General features: G+C 38.5%; 1 protein-coding gene across 1 annotated transcript; it reads right to left on the reverse strand.

Annotated features, from left to right (window-relative positions):
• Positions 1 to 206: 206 nt before the first annotated feature.
• On the reverse strand, positions 207 to 4,889 carry LOC109237154 (putative ABC transporter B family member 8). Its single transcript, XM_019403414.1, has 9 exons — positions 4,538 to 4,889; positions 4,389 to 4,443; positions 4,032 to 4,210; positions 3,510 to 3,967; positions 2,874 to 3,414; positions 2,623 to 2,802; positions 1,248 to 2,534; positions 748 to 1,163; positions 207 to 632 (listed from the first exon to the last, which is right to left on the reverse strand). The coding sequence occupies exons 1-9, from the start codon at positions 4,769 to 4,771 to the stop codon at positions 278 to 280; spliced, it is 3,705 nt and encodes a 1,234-aa protein (XP_019258959.1). The 5' UTR covers positions 4,772 to 4,889; the 3' UTR covers positions 207 to 277.
• Positions 4,890 to 16,737: the final 11,848 nt, after the last annotated feature.

Below are 16,737 nucleotides of genomic sequence, written 5' to 3' on the forward strand. Positions count from 1 at the left end.
ATTTTAATTTATCGCTTTGTGTCAATTTAATTCGGGTATTCTTAAAACCACTTACAAATTCAATTGTTCTCCGATTTTGAGGGTAAACAAATATCTTGTTATTAAGATGTCTGATTGGGTTAGGGGGGGGGGGAGGGGGGGAGGGGTTGTTTGGGATGGGGGTTGATTGGGTAATGGCAAGACGCAAAGCAATTATTTTATCCATTTGAGACTGCACAAGTTATCAACATGCCCAAAATTTAGAATTTACATACGTAAATACATTCACTCTTTCACATTATGTGGATTGAAGTTTGACAAGATTGAAAAATGCGCCTCGCTTATCCTTTAACTGAGAATAGGTTCCTTTCTCCACCACCTTCCCTTCATAAACAAATACAATGGAGTCTAAATTCCTGATGGTATTAAGCCTGTGTGCCACAACCACTGTCGTTCTTCCAACCATTAGTCGATCTAATGCTTCCTGCACAACTTGCTCCGACTGAACATCCAGAGCACTCGTCGCTTCGTCTAAAAGTAGTATGGTTGGGTTCCGTATTATGGCCCTGGCAATTGCAATTCTTTGCTTTTGCCCTCCTGATAGCTGCACACCTCTCTCCCCACATTCCGTATCGTATCCATTATCCAGTGACCTGCATGTGTAAAGAATATTTCAGCTGTTGATATCTGAATTAATTTCTTGTAGCGTGATTGCACAAAAACTCATTAATTACCTAGTTACTGCTCGACCATAAAAAGTATACTTACGAAATAAATTCATGAGCATTAGCAACTCTGGCAGCTTCAACCACCTCATTTTCTGATGCATCAAGTTTGCCAAACAAAATGTTTTCATGGATGGTGCCTGAATATATCACTGGTTCTTGGCTCACAAGCGCCATTTGCCTTCTATACCATCCTATATCGAGTAATCGAATGTCCATACCATCAATTTTCAGTGATCCCCTGTCTGCATCGTAAAATCTTTGAATCAAGGCAATCACTGTTGATTTTCCGCAGCCACTCTTTCCAACAAGTCCAATGCTAGTTCCTGCTTTCACTTCCAGGCTGAATTCGCGCAACACTAGGCTATTAGGCCGGCTTGGATATGCAAAATCAACCTTTTTCATCTCTATCCCACCGGTCATCTTCTCCAAGTTGGTTCCGCTACTGTTATTCTTCGCCTTTTTATAAAATTGTAAAATATGTAATTAATTAGCTCATTATATATGCAGTTGAAAAGTGAATGTAGAAAGCCATTATCTTACATCATACGATCCTTGGATGAGTGAGTTTCGATCAAGAATGGCAAATATAGAAGCAACTGCTGCTGATCCCTTGGCCAGATCAGAGGTCATGCTTCCAGCTTCAGCTACTACCTTACCAGTGCTGACTAATATAAAGAAAGTCTTGAAAACATCAGCAGCTGATATTTCCCCAGCATTAACTAGCTTTCCGCCATACCAAAAATCGAGGGCCCAACAAATGAAAGTTAGGCCTTGTGCTGATCCTATACCAATACCAGCTAACCACGATTTCTTCCTAGCCTCCTTCCTTGGCTCATCCTGTGCCTCATCAAAGATTTCAAGGACCTTATTTATGCTCCCAAACGAGGTCACAATCCTATGATTATAAACAGCCTCCACAGCAGTTTGAGTGCTTTGATATTGTGCCTTGACGAATTTTGCTGTGATGGTGGATAGCAACACTTTTCGCGTGTAAAAGCATAGAATTGTTAGAGGTTGGACAGCAATCATAACTAGTGCAAGCTTCCAAGCCACAACTAACCCCATTACCATGGCAACAGTGACAGCTGAAGTGCTTTGGACCAAGAGTGACACTCTATCAGCAACAAGGGATTTAACCATAGCTGCTTCATTGCTCAATCTAGAGCATAAGGCTCCACTTGAATTCTGTTCCTCGTCAAACCACGCTGCTTCAAACGTCAAGATTTTCTCAAGCATTTGCATTCTTATTCTTCTTGTCAGGCGTTCTCCCATGTAAGCAAAATTGTAATGTTGGCATAGATTGAGAACAAATGAAACAAGGCAAAGGATACTGAATATCAAACAGTATTTCTGAATTCTAGATTGCATTTCCTCGTGAGTTGGTGAGTAAAATGCTGAAATCATGCCACCTATGGTTAGTGCATATACAGGCTGCACTGAACCAAATGCAATGGCAGATAAGCTTCCAATTATTCCTTGCTTCCATTCAGGTAAGTTTAGTAAAAGGAGTCGAGAGAAGGAAGGGGGAGGATGAGGTGAAGCTTGGGAGCTGTCTTCGATGAGTAAAGGTGAGGCGAATACAGTCGGACTTGATCTAATAATTGAGCTTTGTCTTCCTGCACTGCTTCTTCCTACTGAAGAAATAAGAGAGTTGGCTCTTTGTTCTTGATCAACAAAGCTAAATTGTCTTTGAAGTTTTGCCATTCCTCCATAGTGTCCATCTTTCTCGATAAGCTCATTGTGTGACCCTAATTCAGTGATGCAACCACTACTCACTACTGCAATGAGGTCTGCATTTCTAACTGTTGATAACTTGTGGGCAACAACCTGCTCATCAAATTTGTTGAAAGCGAGCTCATTATGTTTCTTTTTCCTATAGCTACTTTCAACAACTAATTAATGTGTGTTTACGTACCAGTGTAGTTCTTCCAATTGAGGCTTGATCTAGGGCATTCTGAACAAGAGTTTCTGATTCAGAATCAAGTGCACTTGTGGCTTCATCAAGGAGAAGAATCACAGGATTCTTTATGATGGCTCTAGCAATTGCAATTCGCTGCTTTTGCCCACCTGATAAAAATGCTCCTCTTTCACCAATCTGTAACAATTAAATCAATCATGTTAGAATGATCACATTACAACACATGAAACATGAATACATGAACTGACCTTGGTCTCATATCCTTCTGGAAGTTGCGTGATGAAATTATGAGCATTCGCAGTCATTGCTGCAGCCACAACTTCATCCATGCTTGCGTCAATTTTCCCTAACATAATATTCTTCTTAATAGATGTTCCAAACAATGCATGTTCTTGACTTACTAACCCCATCTGCCCTCTCAACCATTTCAACTGCAATGACTTTATATCTACACCATCAATACATATACCTCCAACGTTAGGATCATAAAACCTTTGAATCAAGGCAATGGCAGTGGATTTTCCACTACCACTTGCTCCAACAAGGGCCACTGTTTTTCCTGCTTCAATTTTAAGATTGAATTCCTTGAGCACAACGCTATCTGGCCGACAAGGATATGTGAAGTTTACATTCTTGAATTCAACTTCTCCTCTAATCTTTTCTAGCACGAGTCCCCTTGTGTCTTCGCCATCAATTTCTGGAACGCGATCAATCCTAGCAAATATTCTTGAGGCAGCAACTGAAGCTTCTGTGAAGTATTTCACTTCAGGCAGTGCCATCCCAAGTGATCTGCATAACACATTAATTAGGTTTTTCTACTAACAACTTGAATTAAATAGTAACAAGATATCTTATGTCTTTAGAGATGAATTAAAGGCACTCACAGTCCACCCAAGACAAAAGAAACTCCAGCTGCATAAATTCTGCCACCACTTTCTCCTTTGTGCATAATCAAATGGCTCCCATACCATGCTAGTAAAGCCCATATAGCAAAGGAAAGCCCAGTGCTTCCAACAGCAAGACCTTTTGAAATTCCTTGCTTCATTCCCAAAATTATTGTTCGATCAAGAATCGAAGAATACCTTTCAATCACGCTCTTCTCAGCAGTAAATGAATATATGGTCTTAATGGAGCTAAGAGCCTGCCATACAATAGCATTTGCTTTGCCATATTCCTTGAACGACTTTTCGGACAAATGGAGTAGATATTTCCCATAGATCAAACCTGGGATTATGAGGAGAATAAGTGTTGGTAAAGCAACTAAAGCCAACCTCCACGAGAAGTAGGCTGAAAATGCAATTCCTGACATGAAAACTGTTGTATGCATAAGAAATAGGGGTACCTGCATGCATATATCAAAGTCAGTGTTTGTTTGATAGGAAATGTTAGTCAATTACAAATTTTACCTTTTCACTAAGAACTTCTTGTATGAGACAAGTGTCTTTCGAAATGCTATTAGTGATCTCCGATGTGGTAGCTTCTTGAGAATCAAAGAAACCAACTTCTTGCCTAAGAATAGCTTCCAAATACTTGTACCGAATTTTTAGCACTTGCCTCTCACTTGTTTTACTCCAGCAGTAACCTTCTGCAAAAATTTATTCTGTAAATATAATGTTCAATACAATATGTATTAATTCTAGGGTTTGATGAATGTTATCCTCAACGACTTTTTAGATGTAGGTGAAGGCTACCTACTAATTAATATATATATATATATATCCGTGTTGTTGGCAAAACATAAAAGGGCCAAGCTAGAAACATACCCATAAAGGCCACAACCATGACTGCCAATCCCAATAATACAAAATACAAGCTGCACTGCAAATACAATTGCCAGAAAGCAATATCTTAGAAAGAGAAATTAAGCAAGACAGCTAGAGATTAATTAATTAATCAAACATAAAATGCTAACCTTTTCAATTTCTTCCATGAAAATCTCATTGTTCTGTTGAGTCTTACCATAACCCAAGCTATTAAAAAGATGGCTAACATATACCAGCAAACAGTTTGTTGATATGCCATCTCCAATGGCTCCAATAGTGCCCAAACACATCAATAAAATGTCTATTCCATCAGCATATCTGAAAATAATAGCTACTGAGTTTCTATCTTTCTTCGCTAATGCTTTTTCAGATGAACAAGTCATTCTTTTTCTTTTTCTAAAACAAGTAGTTAAACGCAGCAACAATGCTCAAAGGTCTGTTTCTGCAAGCAAACAGCTGAAAAAAGGTGACAATGGAAATTGTTAAGTTTGTAACTAAGAAAAAACACCTTCACTCCTTTCTGTACTTACTATTTATAATAAAGTGGCAGAAACTGATTTTCGTGGAACCCCGTATCACAACAATTCATAATGCATGTATTTAAATAATATATGAGTTTTGTTTGTTGCATGAAAATCTTTAATGGTGGTTGTAAAAATGACAAATCCACCATAACACTTTTATAGAGTGTTCCAACAAAGATGACTCTGACTAATACTGTCGTCCTTATTGCTTTTTTCTGGAGCATGATGTTTGTGTCTTTTCTTTCTAGCTTTTTATTTGTGCCTTTTGATTTGGTAGCTAGTAGTTATCATAGGCTGGTCACTTCTCTTTTTCAACCCTATTATATTGTTATGTAATTTAACTGTTGTAACCAAAATAGCCATAAACAATTAACATGCGAAAGAGGAAGAAAAGGTAAATACAGTAAACAGTGGGGTAGCATGCATCCAACACAATTAGATCTAATCAACTATAGTTGGTAAAACAACCAATATATCTATTGTTTTTGTTACGCTTTTATGGCCATCTTGGAGCTAGTTGTAGCATGGGTTGTTCTTATTCTTGTCCGTTCACCGTCGGGCAAATATAAGGTAGTCCCACTTAAGTCATATTTGGGATTAAATTCAAATGGAGTGCAAATTTATTCCATAAAAATCTGAACCCATCTGCTAGTGATACGAGTATGCTCGGAACCAAATACAAAATGAAGATATTTTCCTCCATTCCAATAGTTGAGGGACATTGTTGGCCCCTTTTTTCCTTTAAGAATGAAAAAGCGGTTTTCAAAATTTAAAAAATAAAGTTGAGAAAAACGTGTTAGACAAAGTAAATTAGTTTACATAATTTTCTTAAAAGTTTAATTTGTAGCATAGACGATATAAAAAATATAGTTATAATCAAATTACTTAATTATATGTTTATTAATGTAACGACCTGATAGGTCATTTTGAGTACTAGCCCTTATTTTTGTGTTCTGAGACCTCTATTAGCTTTATTTGATGTTTCTTGATTGGAGTGCGTGGTCTGTATCTGATACACCTCAAGCAACACCAATGGCATCTAGGTCATTCACAAGATCTTAATCCAAGAAACTAAGGGATTTTCACCTCTTCACCAAGCATTGGGATATCTTGGAAGCATTGGAAGACAATGGTGGTAGACCTTTGAAGGTATACAATGTGTTGAGGGTGGAGATCTTGGAGGAGTATGGAGACTTGAATGGTGACCATGTGGAAGGGCATGCCTACGTGGATGGTGATAGGCGCACATGTGTGCCCCTTGATGACTTAGATGCAAGCATGTGGACCTAGACCATGCTTGCCAATGATTGGAGACTTGGGTTATAAGATTTCCCTTGTGAGCATAGTAGTTAGACCCATTAGGGGTACTTATGCCTTTCTTACCTTATTTGGACCTAGTATAAGTAACATATGATGGGGTCATTTCTAGTTTCGCTTATCTTTGAATATTGAAGAATTGTGAGGAGCATGTGTTTTCAACTTGTTGATTCAAACTCTTGTAAGGTGTATTCACACGAGAAATTCATTCCTCTTGAGGGTAATCCTATAGTTTAGGTCTATTAAGTATTGTAATTTGTTGGGTAATTAATTATTTCAATTATTTGACAATTACTTCTTCGTTGGGTCGATTCTCAATTTCTATCTTGTTTTTAATTTTTTCAATTCCGTACTTAGATTCGTATGATTTGGTATCAGAGTTTGGATTAGTGTTTATTTCTACATACACTAGCTAAGTATTTGATTTTATTTGAAAATCCCCAAACAAATGAAAATTCAAAAAAAAAAAAATATTCTTCATGTTCTTGAGTTGAATCTTTCATTTCTTGGATCTTGATGCATATTGATATTTGAAATTGATTGGGGTTTGTTCTTTATGTTGAAATATATCAACTGAAGTTGATTTGAAGTGATTTGGGTGGCTACAAGTGAATTGAGAAGTTTCTTGTTCTTCAAGTTCATCATCTTTATAAGTGGGTTCATGAAAAAAAGTAAAATTTGATCCATTTGAGTTTATTTGATTTACGAAATTGATGTTAAAAACCATTGAGATTTGATCTTAAGGTGATTCCCACGTGAAATATGAAGTTTGAAGGTATTTGAACATGATTTGGAATTTTAAAATCGAGCCTAAAGTGAAGAAGAAGAAGAAGAAGAAGAAGAAGAAGAAGAAGAAGAAGAAGAAGGAGAAGGAGAAGGAGAAGGAGAAGGAGAAGGAGAAGGAGAAGGAGAAGGAGAAGGAGAAGAAGAAGAAGAAGAAGAAGAAGAAGATGATGATGATGATGATGATGAAAGTCCAAATTCGTGGACCAAAAACGTGGAGCCGAAAAGATTTAGTGGAGCTGGATAGACTTGAACCTCAGTAAATCAGAAATTTTGTGGACATGAAGAAGAAGAAGAAGAAGAAGAAGAAGAAGAAGAAGGAGAAGGAGAAGGAGAAGGAGAAGGAGAAGGAGAAAGAGAAGGAGAAGGAGAAGGAGAAGGAGAAGGAGAAGGAGAAGAAGAAGAAGAAGAAGATGATGATGATGAAAGTCCAAATTCGTGGACCAAAAATGTGGAGCCGAAAAGATTTAGTGGAGCTGGATAGACTTGAACCTCAGTAAATCAGAAATTTTGTGGACATGGATTAAATCGTGGGCACGAAATTGCACCACCCCAGCCCACCCGTGGCCACGAAAAATAAATTGTGGACACGATTTTCTCTGGCTCAATTTTTGTGCTCTTCTTATTCCTAGTTGTTTCTTTTGATCATTCTTATCTAGTTAACATTTGTAATTAGCCCTACTTTGTTAATCTAATTATTGTGTCTGTATCTTCATTTCGTGCCAATTATTTCGTGATTTTCTCTTTGATTACATTGTTAATTGTTTGACTCTTGTCCGTTTGCTTTTATTGTGCCTTTCTTTCGTGTCAATATAAACTCCACTCTAACCCCAAAGTGGAAGGTTCTTCTTATTGGAAATATTCTTGATTGGAGTTGAAGATCAACTTGTGGGAAATCAAGAGTGGTAAAAGGCAAGAGTGATTGAGAACATTCGAGTGAGATCAAAAGCCAAAGATCATAAGTGAAACACGAGGGAATTGAGTGACACTGAGCAAGAGTGAAACACTAAGGGAGTGAACGTAAGGTCCTTATTTTCACTTACTTGTTTGCTCATTTTGTAGGTATTACGGGGACTAGTGAAGAGTCTCCCAACAAAATGGAGTCCTTCATGGAGCAAATGATGAAACGAATGGAAGAGTTGACCCAGGAACTCAAAGAAACTAAGCTTTCAGTGAAGCTCAATGAACAAAGGATTGCTATTATAGGGGAGAAACATCCTATGCAAATTGAAGAGGGGGCAAGTCACACTGCAAACACGTCCCCTACCCCACCACATCCTCCTATTGGACATCAACACCAAACCACCCCTATCCAATAGCCACACTATCAAGCTCAAAATGGTGCTCTTCAAGGTGATCATGAATACCTTTATGATAAAGAAGAGGCGGAGTATGGAGGGTTTGGTCATGGTAACCAAGGGGGTGAAACAAGAGATAACCAAAGGATGTTCCAACAGGCACGCACGAACTATAGCCAACCAAGGGTTCAATAGAATTGGCGAAATTGAGGCAACAATGGGGAATACTTTGGGGAGAACCAAGGTGATCCAGATAGAGGGGTAAACACAATCAAGGTCAAGCTTCCTCCCTTCAAAGGAAGAAATGACCAGAGGAATACTTGACTTGGGTTGTTCAAAGTAATAGGATCTTTCGGACGAACCGAGTTTCTAGTACCGAAAGAGTAATATATGCTATCACTCAATTTGAAGACTTTGCTTCTACTTGACGGGATTCGGACGAAAGGAGAAGGATAAGACTTTGCATTCCATTGATTGAGGAATGGGCAGAGTTGATTAGTGTTATGGAAACAAGATTCGTGCCCGAGTATTACAAATAAGAGCTTCTCAAGAGAGTTTACACCTTGAAGCAAGGCAACAAGAGTGTTGGGGAATATCACAATGAATTTGAGCTTGTTCGCATAAGGGACAACTTTGAGGGTGAGAAAAATGCTACAGTGATCCGATTCATCGCGGGACTTAATAGGGAAATCTCTTCACCTATGAAGCTTCATAAGTATGAGGTTTTGAATGTTGCCTTCCAAGCAGTAAGTCAAGTTGAAAGAGACTTGGAGGAAGACAAGGCCTAAAAGTACAAGAGGTACAACACTTCATGGGAAAAAGTAAAAGACTCTTGGAAGCCGTCTTCCAAGGATGACAAACCAAGGGAGTACAAAAAGGACGCCAAAACATATTACGACAAGAACGAACCGAATGTAGAGTCCAATGAAGGTGGTAACAATGCTATGCCTTGCTCTTCTACTTCTATTAGTAATATAAAATTTTATAAGTGTCACGGCTATGGTCATGTTATGGCGGAATGTCCCAACCGGAGGGCAGTTATCATTATTGAGAGTGGAGTCCATTCGGCCAGTAGTGGAAATGATGAGTATTCTCACGAGAAATCTTCTACTGAAGAGGATCAAGAAGTGTTTGATGGGATCGAAGAAAGACCGAACATGTCAAATTGTGTTGTGAGAAGAGTTATGGGTGCAACCGTAAAAAAGATGAGCTTGACCAAAGAGAAAACTTGTTTCATGCTAGATGTAGAGTCGAGGAACATATTGGTTCATTAATTGTGGATAGTGGGAGTTGTACCAATGTTGCTAGTAGTGTCATGGTTGAGAAGTTGGGTCTAAAAACTATGAAGCATGCTCGACCATACAAGTTGCAATGTTTGAATGAGTGTGGTGAACTCAAGGAGATCAAGCAAGCCTTGGTAAAATTTAGCATTGGAAAATATGAAGATGTGGTCTTATGTCATGTTGCTCCGATGCAAGCATGTCACATGCTTTTGGGAAGACCATGGCAATATGACCAAGGAGCTATTCATGATGGTAGAACAAATAGATACTCCTTGTACAAGGGAAAGAAACTTACTCTTCTTCCATTGACTCCTTCTCAAGTGAATGAAGATTATAAAATCATGAGCGGATTGAGAGAGAAAGAGAAGCAAGAGAATGAGAGAGAAAAGAATGAGAGAAGTAAGGGAGTGTCTAACGGAAACTTTAGAGAGGAAAAAGGAGAGCTAGAATTAAGTGATGTGAGCAAGTTACCACAAGAAAAGAGTGCATTTAAAAATGAGGGGAAAAGGGCTAACACAAAAGAGAAAGTGTGCATAATGATGAAAAGTCAAGGGTATATGAGAGAGCTAGAGGAAGATATGCCTATTGTTTGTATTTTTCACAAAGATTATGTCTTATCAACTAACACTCTAACATCTTTTTGCCAAGTGTTGTTTCTTCTCTTTTGCTAGATTATAAAGATGTGTTCTCAGAAGAACTTCCAAAAGGTTTTCCACCTTTGAGGGGAATAGAGAATCAAATTGACTTCATCCCGGGTTCTCAAATTCCAAACAAGACAGCATATAGAAGTAACCTGGAAGAAACAAGAGAGCTACAAAGGCAAGTGGAGGAATTTCTCGACAAGGGATTGGTAAAAGAAATCTTGAGTCCTTGTTTCGTTCTGGTCATTCTTCTTCCAAAGAAGGATGTCACTTGGAGAATGTGTGTGAATTGCCGTGCGATTAACAAGATTACGTTAAAGTACCTCCACCTTATTCCTTGCTTAGATGATATGTTGGATGAGCTTAGTGGTTCATGCATATTTTCTAAAATTGATTTGAGGAGTGGTTATCATAAAATTAGGATGAAACCGGGGGATGAGTGGAAAACGACATTCAAGACTAAGGATGGTCTATATGAATGGCTCGTTATGCCATTTGGTTTGACAAATGCCCCAAGTACTTTTATGAGACTTATGAATCATGTGCTTAAACCGTTCATTAACAAGTTTGTTGTTCTACTTTGATGATATTTTGGTTTATAGCAAGTCTCTTGATGATCATGTCTACTATTTAATCAAATCTTTGATGTATTGAGACGTGAGCAACTATACGCTAATCTTAAAAAATGTACATTTTGTGTTGATAAGGTTGTTTTCTTGGGATTTGTGGTGAGTGATCATGGTGTGGAAGTAGATGAGAGTAAAGTTGAGGCAATTAGAAATTGGCCAACACCTAAGAGCATTAGTGACATTAGGAGTTTCCATGGTCTAGCTAGTTTTTATCAGAGATTTGTTAAGGGTTTTAGTACCATAGCTAGTCCATTGACCGAGGTAATTTGGAAAGACAAACTCTTCTATTGGGGAGAGAACCAAGAGGAATCTTTTAGGATTTTGAAGGAGAAGCTTAGTTCTACACCTCTTTTGCAACTCCCTAATTTTGACAAGACCTTTGAGATTGAATGTCATGCTAGTGGGTTAAGAATAAGAGCTGTGATCATGCAAGATCAAAAATCTATAGCATACTTTATGAGAAATTGAAGGGATCTAGCGTGAACTATTCCACCTATGATAAGGGTTTATTTTCTTTAGTGAGATCTTTGACCAATTGACAACACTATCTTTGCCCTAAGGAGTTTGTGATTAGAACCGACCATGAGTATTTTAAACATATTAAGAGCCAAGGCAAGTTGAACAAGAGGCATGCTAAATGGGTGGAATTCATAGAGACCTTTCCATATGTTATCCACTATAAGTAGGGAAGGATAATGTGGCTGCTGATGCTTTATCTAGGCGATATTATTTGATTAATACCCCGACCTCTAGGTTGATGGGTTTTGAGAGTATGAAAGAAATGTACCCACAAGATGATGACTTTAAGGAAGCCTATGCTAGGTGTGATCAAGTGGAACAATTTAGGAGACCTAGTGAATTTGGAGGATGAAAAGTTGATGAGGTTTCATAAGTTTAATGGGTTCTTGTTTAGAGGAAATAGATTGTGTGTACCTAAGTCATCTTAGAGAGAGTTGTTGGTTAGGGAGGCGCATAGTGGAGGTCTTATGGGTCAATTTGGAGTAGCAAAGACCTTAGGCATTTTGAAGGAGAATTTCCATTGGCCTAAGATGAAGCATGATGTAGAGAATATTTGTAGTCAATGCCTTGAGTGTATAAGTGCTAAATCTAGGACATACCCCCATGGATTGTATACACCTTTGCCCATCTCTAGTGCACCTTGGATAGATATTTCTATGGATTTTGTGCTAAGGTTGCCTAGGACTAGAAAGGGTAGAGATAGCATCTTTGTGGTGGTAGATAGGTTTTCTAAGATGGCGCATTTTATTCCTTGCCACAAGAGCGATGATGCTTGCCATGTTGCTACTTTGTTTGTTGTGAATGTGCTTAAGTTGCATGGTGTACCAAGAACCATAGTGAGTGATAGAGATTCAAGATTTTTGAGTCACCTTTGGAGGAGTTTGTGTGGAAAATTGGGTACTCATTTGTTGTTTTCTACTTCTTGTCACCCCCAAACGAGTGGTCAAACCGAGGTAGTCAATAGATTGTTAGGGAACATGTTGAGGTCTATAGTGAAGGAGAAGTACACATCTTTGGTTGAATTTGCTTATAATAGATCTTTGCATTCTTCTACTTGCATGACACCTTTTGAGATTGTATATGGTTTTAATCCTTTGACTCCTTTGGATTTTACTCCTCTTTCCCAAGATGTTGTTGTTGATTTAGATGCACAAAAGAGAGTTGATGCCATGAAGAAGATTCATCAAAGGGTCAAGGCACAACTTGAGGAGAAATATCAACAAGTAGCTAGCAAAAGGAACAAAGGAAGAAAGAAAGTGATCCTTAACCCGGCGATTGGGTGTAGGTACACCTAAGGAAGGATAGATTTCCAAGCAAAAGGAAAGGAAAGCTTATGACGAGAGGAGAAGGCCCTTACCAAGTGTTGGAGAAGATCAATGACAATGCCTACAAGATAGACCTACCAAGTGAGTATCAAGTTCATAATGTTTTCAATATTAGTGACTTGCTTCCTTATGTTGTAGGTGATTATGATGATCCGCATTTGAGGACAAATTCTTCTCAAGAAGGGGAGAATGATACTCCTCAAGGAACACCAACGGCATATAGGTCATTCACAAGATCTCAATCCAAGGAACTAAGGGATTTTCACCTCTTCACCAAGCATTGGTATATCTTGGAAGCATTGGAAGCCAATGGTGGAAGACCTTTTGAATGTATACAATGTGTTGAGGGAGGAGATCTTGGAGGAGCATGGAGACTGGGATGGTGACCATGTGTAGGTCCATGCCTACGTAGTGGTGAAAGGCGCACATGTGTTCCCTCTTGATGACTTGGATGCAAGCATATGGACCTAGGCCATTCTTGCCAATGATTGGAGACTTGGGTTATAAGATTTCCCTTGTGGACATAGTAGTTAGACCCATTAGGGGTACTTATGTCTTTCTTACCTTATTTGGACATAGTATAAATAACATATGATGGGGTCATTTCTAGTTTAGCTTATCTTTGAATATTGAAGAACTGTGAGGAGCATGTGGTTCCAACTTGTTGATTCAAACTCTTGCAAGGTGTATTCACAAGAGGAATTCCATTCCTCTTGAGGGTAATCCTATAGTTTAGATCTACTAAGTATTGTAATTTGTTGGGTAATTGATTATTTCAATAGTTTGACAATTACTTATTTGTTTGGTCTATTCTCAATTTCTATCTTGTTTTTAATTTCTTCAATTCCGTACTTAGATTCGTATCTGTATCGTTTTTCGAAAAGATTTTACATAGAAATTTGAAGAAAATATGAATTTTGGCTTTAAAAACAACTTGAGTTGACCACAATCAACATTCTTGGTAAACGACCTCGTATTAGTATTTTGAAAATTCTGGTAGGTTCATATGATATTTTTGAACTTGTACTCATGTTTGGTAGGGGTCCGGTGGGACCCGAGCGAGTTTCGACACATGTTGTGAAAGATTGTGAAAAAAGAGTTTTCAAGTTGAAATCTTGAGTTTTCAGATCAATTTCTTGTTATTTGATGTTATTTTGATGATTTGAGGTAGCGAGCAAGTTTATCTGATTTTATTACACTTGTGTGCATGTTTGTTTTGGAGCCCGATGGGCTCGGGTGAGTTTCAGATAGGCTTCAGATCATTTTTGGACTTGTAGGAACTGCTGGTTTTTGCTTCTAGTGTCTTATGCTTCGCGACCACGAAACTTCTATTGCGATAGCGAAGGGGATTTGGTTAGGGAGCTAGTACTCTTCGTGAGCGCGAGAGGTTGGCCACGAACGCAAAGCCTTAGGGGGGGGGGGTACCCTTCTCGAACGCGAAGCCTTGTGGGATTTGGGGGGAATGGCACGTGGTCCTTCTTCGCGAAACGGGTCGCAAACGTGGAGGCTTGGCTGGGATGCTTTCGTGAACGCAAGAGGGTCTTCGCGAACGCGTAGACCTTTGGGCCAATACCCTTTGCGAACACGTCAAGTACTTCGCGAACACAAAGAGCACATGACGCCCAGCTATTTAAAAGCTTAAAGTCGCGATTTGGTCACTTTATACAATTTTTGAAAGATAGAGCTCGTCCTAGAGAGGATTTTGAAGTGATTTTCATCCCCACATCATTAGTTTGTGAATTTTTACTAGTTTTGATATATTTCCATAATTATCACATCTACGAATTTCGTGGTAGAAATTAGAATTTTGGGTAGAAATTAGAAATTTTATAAAATTGAGATTTAAAACTCAAATTGAGGTCGGATTTCAAAATAAAAATATAACCGGACTCGGGGGTGAATGGGTAATCGAATTTTGGTCCGAATCTCGAGTTTTGACCAAGTAGACCTGGGGTTAACGTTTATTGACTTTTCTCAAATTCATTAAAGATTGAATCATTTCACTCGTGGGTAGTTTTTAAAGCTTATTTTGAATTGTTTAAACTATATCTGGTTAGATTGATTGATTTGGAAGCTAATTCTAAAGGAAAATCCGTGGTTGAGGATTGATTTGGTTGCGAAATAAGGTAAGTGTCGTGGTTAACCTTGACTTGAGAAAATTAGGACTTGATTAGTTTATTTGCTACTTGATTTATGCATGGGGAGGTCGTATATGCTAGGAGACGAGTATATATGCATTGTCACGGGTTAAGCATGCGAGTTGAGATATTTACTTATTAATTTTAATTATTTCATGCCTTTATTGACTCCATGTTATTACTTGTTAATTGCTTCAATACCTACTTGCCTTTATGTGTTAAATGCGTGCCTTTATTCGTTACATGCATCAGTTGCTAAATGTTACCATGTATTCGTGTCTTTATCTATTGAATGTCCTCACTTGTTTTGTGATTTTGTGTGTTGTCGATAGCTACTTTTATACGTTTTATGACATTAATTATGTAATTTCCCTCATTGTGTTTTATTTTTGTGATGCGCCGTAATTGGTTGTAACTTATACGTGTTATATTGTTTGGGATCATGTTGCGCGCCTGCCACAATGATTTGTATTATTGTATGAGATCGGGATGCACGCTGCAACGGATATTAGTATTACTGTTTGGGATCAGGTTGCATGTCGTAACAGAGAAGAATCATTATTTATATATTTGTATATCAAGTTGCGCGCCGCAACAAAGAAGAATTGCTATTTATATATTTATGAATCGGATTGCGCGCCGCAACAGAGAAGAATTATTTTATTGTGTTTGACTGTTCCATATTGTTTTGAGAAGTTAAGTATAAGTGTTATTCTGGGGCCCTCCGTGACGTGTTTTTCATTGCGGTTTTAAGTTAAAGTCTTATTTTCTCTAGTTCTACTATTGTTTCATTAATATTAGTTTTAATTTAAAGTGAGTGTCTTGTTATAGCATCGTCACTACTTCGTCGAGGTTAGACTCGGCACATACAGAGTACATGGGGTCAGTTGTACTCATGCTACACTTCTACACTTCTTGTGCAGATTCTAGTTTTGGTCCTAGCAACAGCTAGTGGAGGCTCGCTCGGATTAGCTTTCTTTCACTGAGACTTGAGGTATAGGTGCATGGCGATCTCAGCCCTGGAGACCCCTTCCTTATCTAGTCATATTGTTTATTTTGTTTCAAATAGTTGTATTTTCATTCAGACATTTGGTTGTAGGACTTCTAGTATGCTCATATACTTGTGACACCAGATTTAGGGATTTGATTAGTCAGCGTTGGAGTTGTTACATCTATTTTTAATTTCTACAGCTTTATTTCTTATTAAATTGCTTTCAAATTGATTTCAAAATGATTAACTGTGTACTAATATTTGGCTTGCTAGCAAATGGACATTAGGCGCCATCACCACTCCGCGGTGGGGATTTTGGATCGTGACAAATTTGTATTAGCGCACTAGGTTCCCTAGGTCTCACGAGTCATAAGCAAGAGTAGTAAAATTGAGGATCGGTATGGAGACGTTTGTACTTATCTTCTAGTGGTAATAGAGATTTAGGAAGTGTCTTTTATTTCTTTCTCTATTGTGTGACTTCATTCTATCAATGAAATTCGAACCATTCTATTCTTGTTCTCTCGCAGATGGTGAGGACACTCACAACATCCACAGTCGGGCAAGAGCTAGAGCCCCAGATTGTAGCCATTACCAGGGGTAGGGGCCGGGGACGAGGTAGGGGCGGAGGCAGAGCTCAGCCTAGAGCACGCGCATCAACGTCTATTGCAGAGCCTCAGATTGAGCAGGAGGAGGAGATCTTTGTTCAGAATGCACCAGTTGGACCAGGGTAGCTGCACGGTGATCGCAGCCCTGGAATCCCTTTCCTATCTAGTCCCCCGCCCCTCTCCCCCAATCTCACATATTAAAGCTAACTCTTTGCCACAAGTTTTACACTTGACCCTATTTTTTCTCTAGTTGAATAAAAAACTGACCAACAAGAGATGTTTCGCTCCGTTTAGAG

Source organism: Nicotiana attenuata, unplaced genomic scaffold (genome assembly GCF_001879085.1).
Source record: "Nicotiana attenuata strain UT unplaced genomic scaffold, NIATTr2, whole genome shotgun sequence".
In the NCBI taxonomy this organism is placed as follows: domain Eukaryota; kingdom Viridiplantae; phylum Streptophyta; class Magnoliopsida; order Solanales; family Solanaceae; genus Nicotiana; species Nicotiana attenuata.

What these genes read in the sequence shown, in the direction of transcription:
- LOC109237154 (XM_019403414.1), bottom strand. Translation starts at nt 4,771, where the DNA reads ATGACTTGTTCATCTGAAAAAGCATTAGCGAAGAAAGATAGAAACTCA. An exon ending in CATGGTTGTGGCCTTTATGG is followed by an intron (nt 4,211 to 4,388) that starts GTATGTTTCTAG and finishes AAATTTTTGCAG; the next exon opens with AAGGTTACTGCTGGAGTAAA. An exon ending in TCTTTTGTCTTGGGTGGACT is followed by an intron (nt 3,415 to 3,509) that starts GTGAGTGCCTTT and finishes TGTGTTATGCAG; the next exon opens with ATCACTTGGGATGGCACTGC.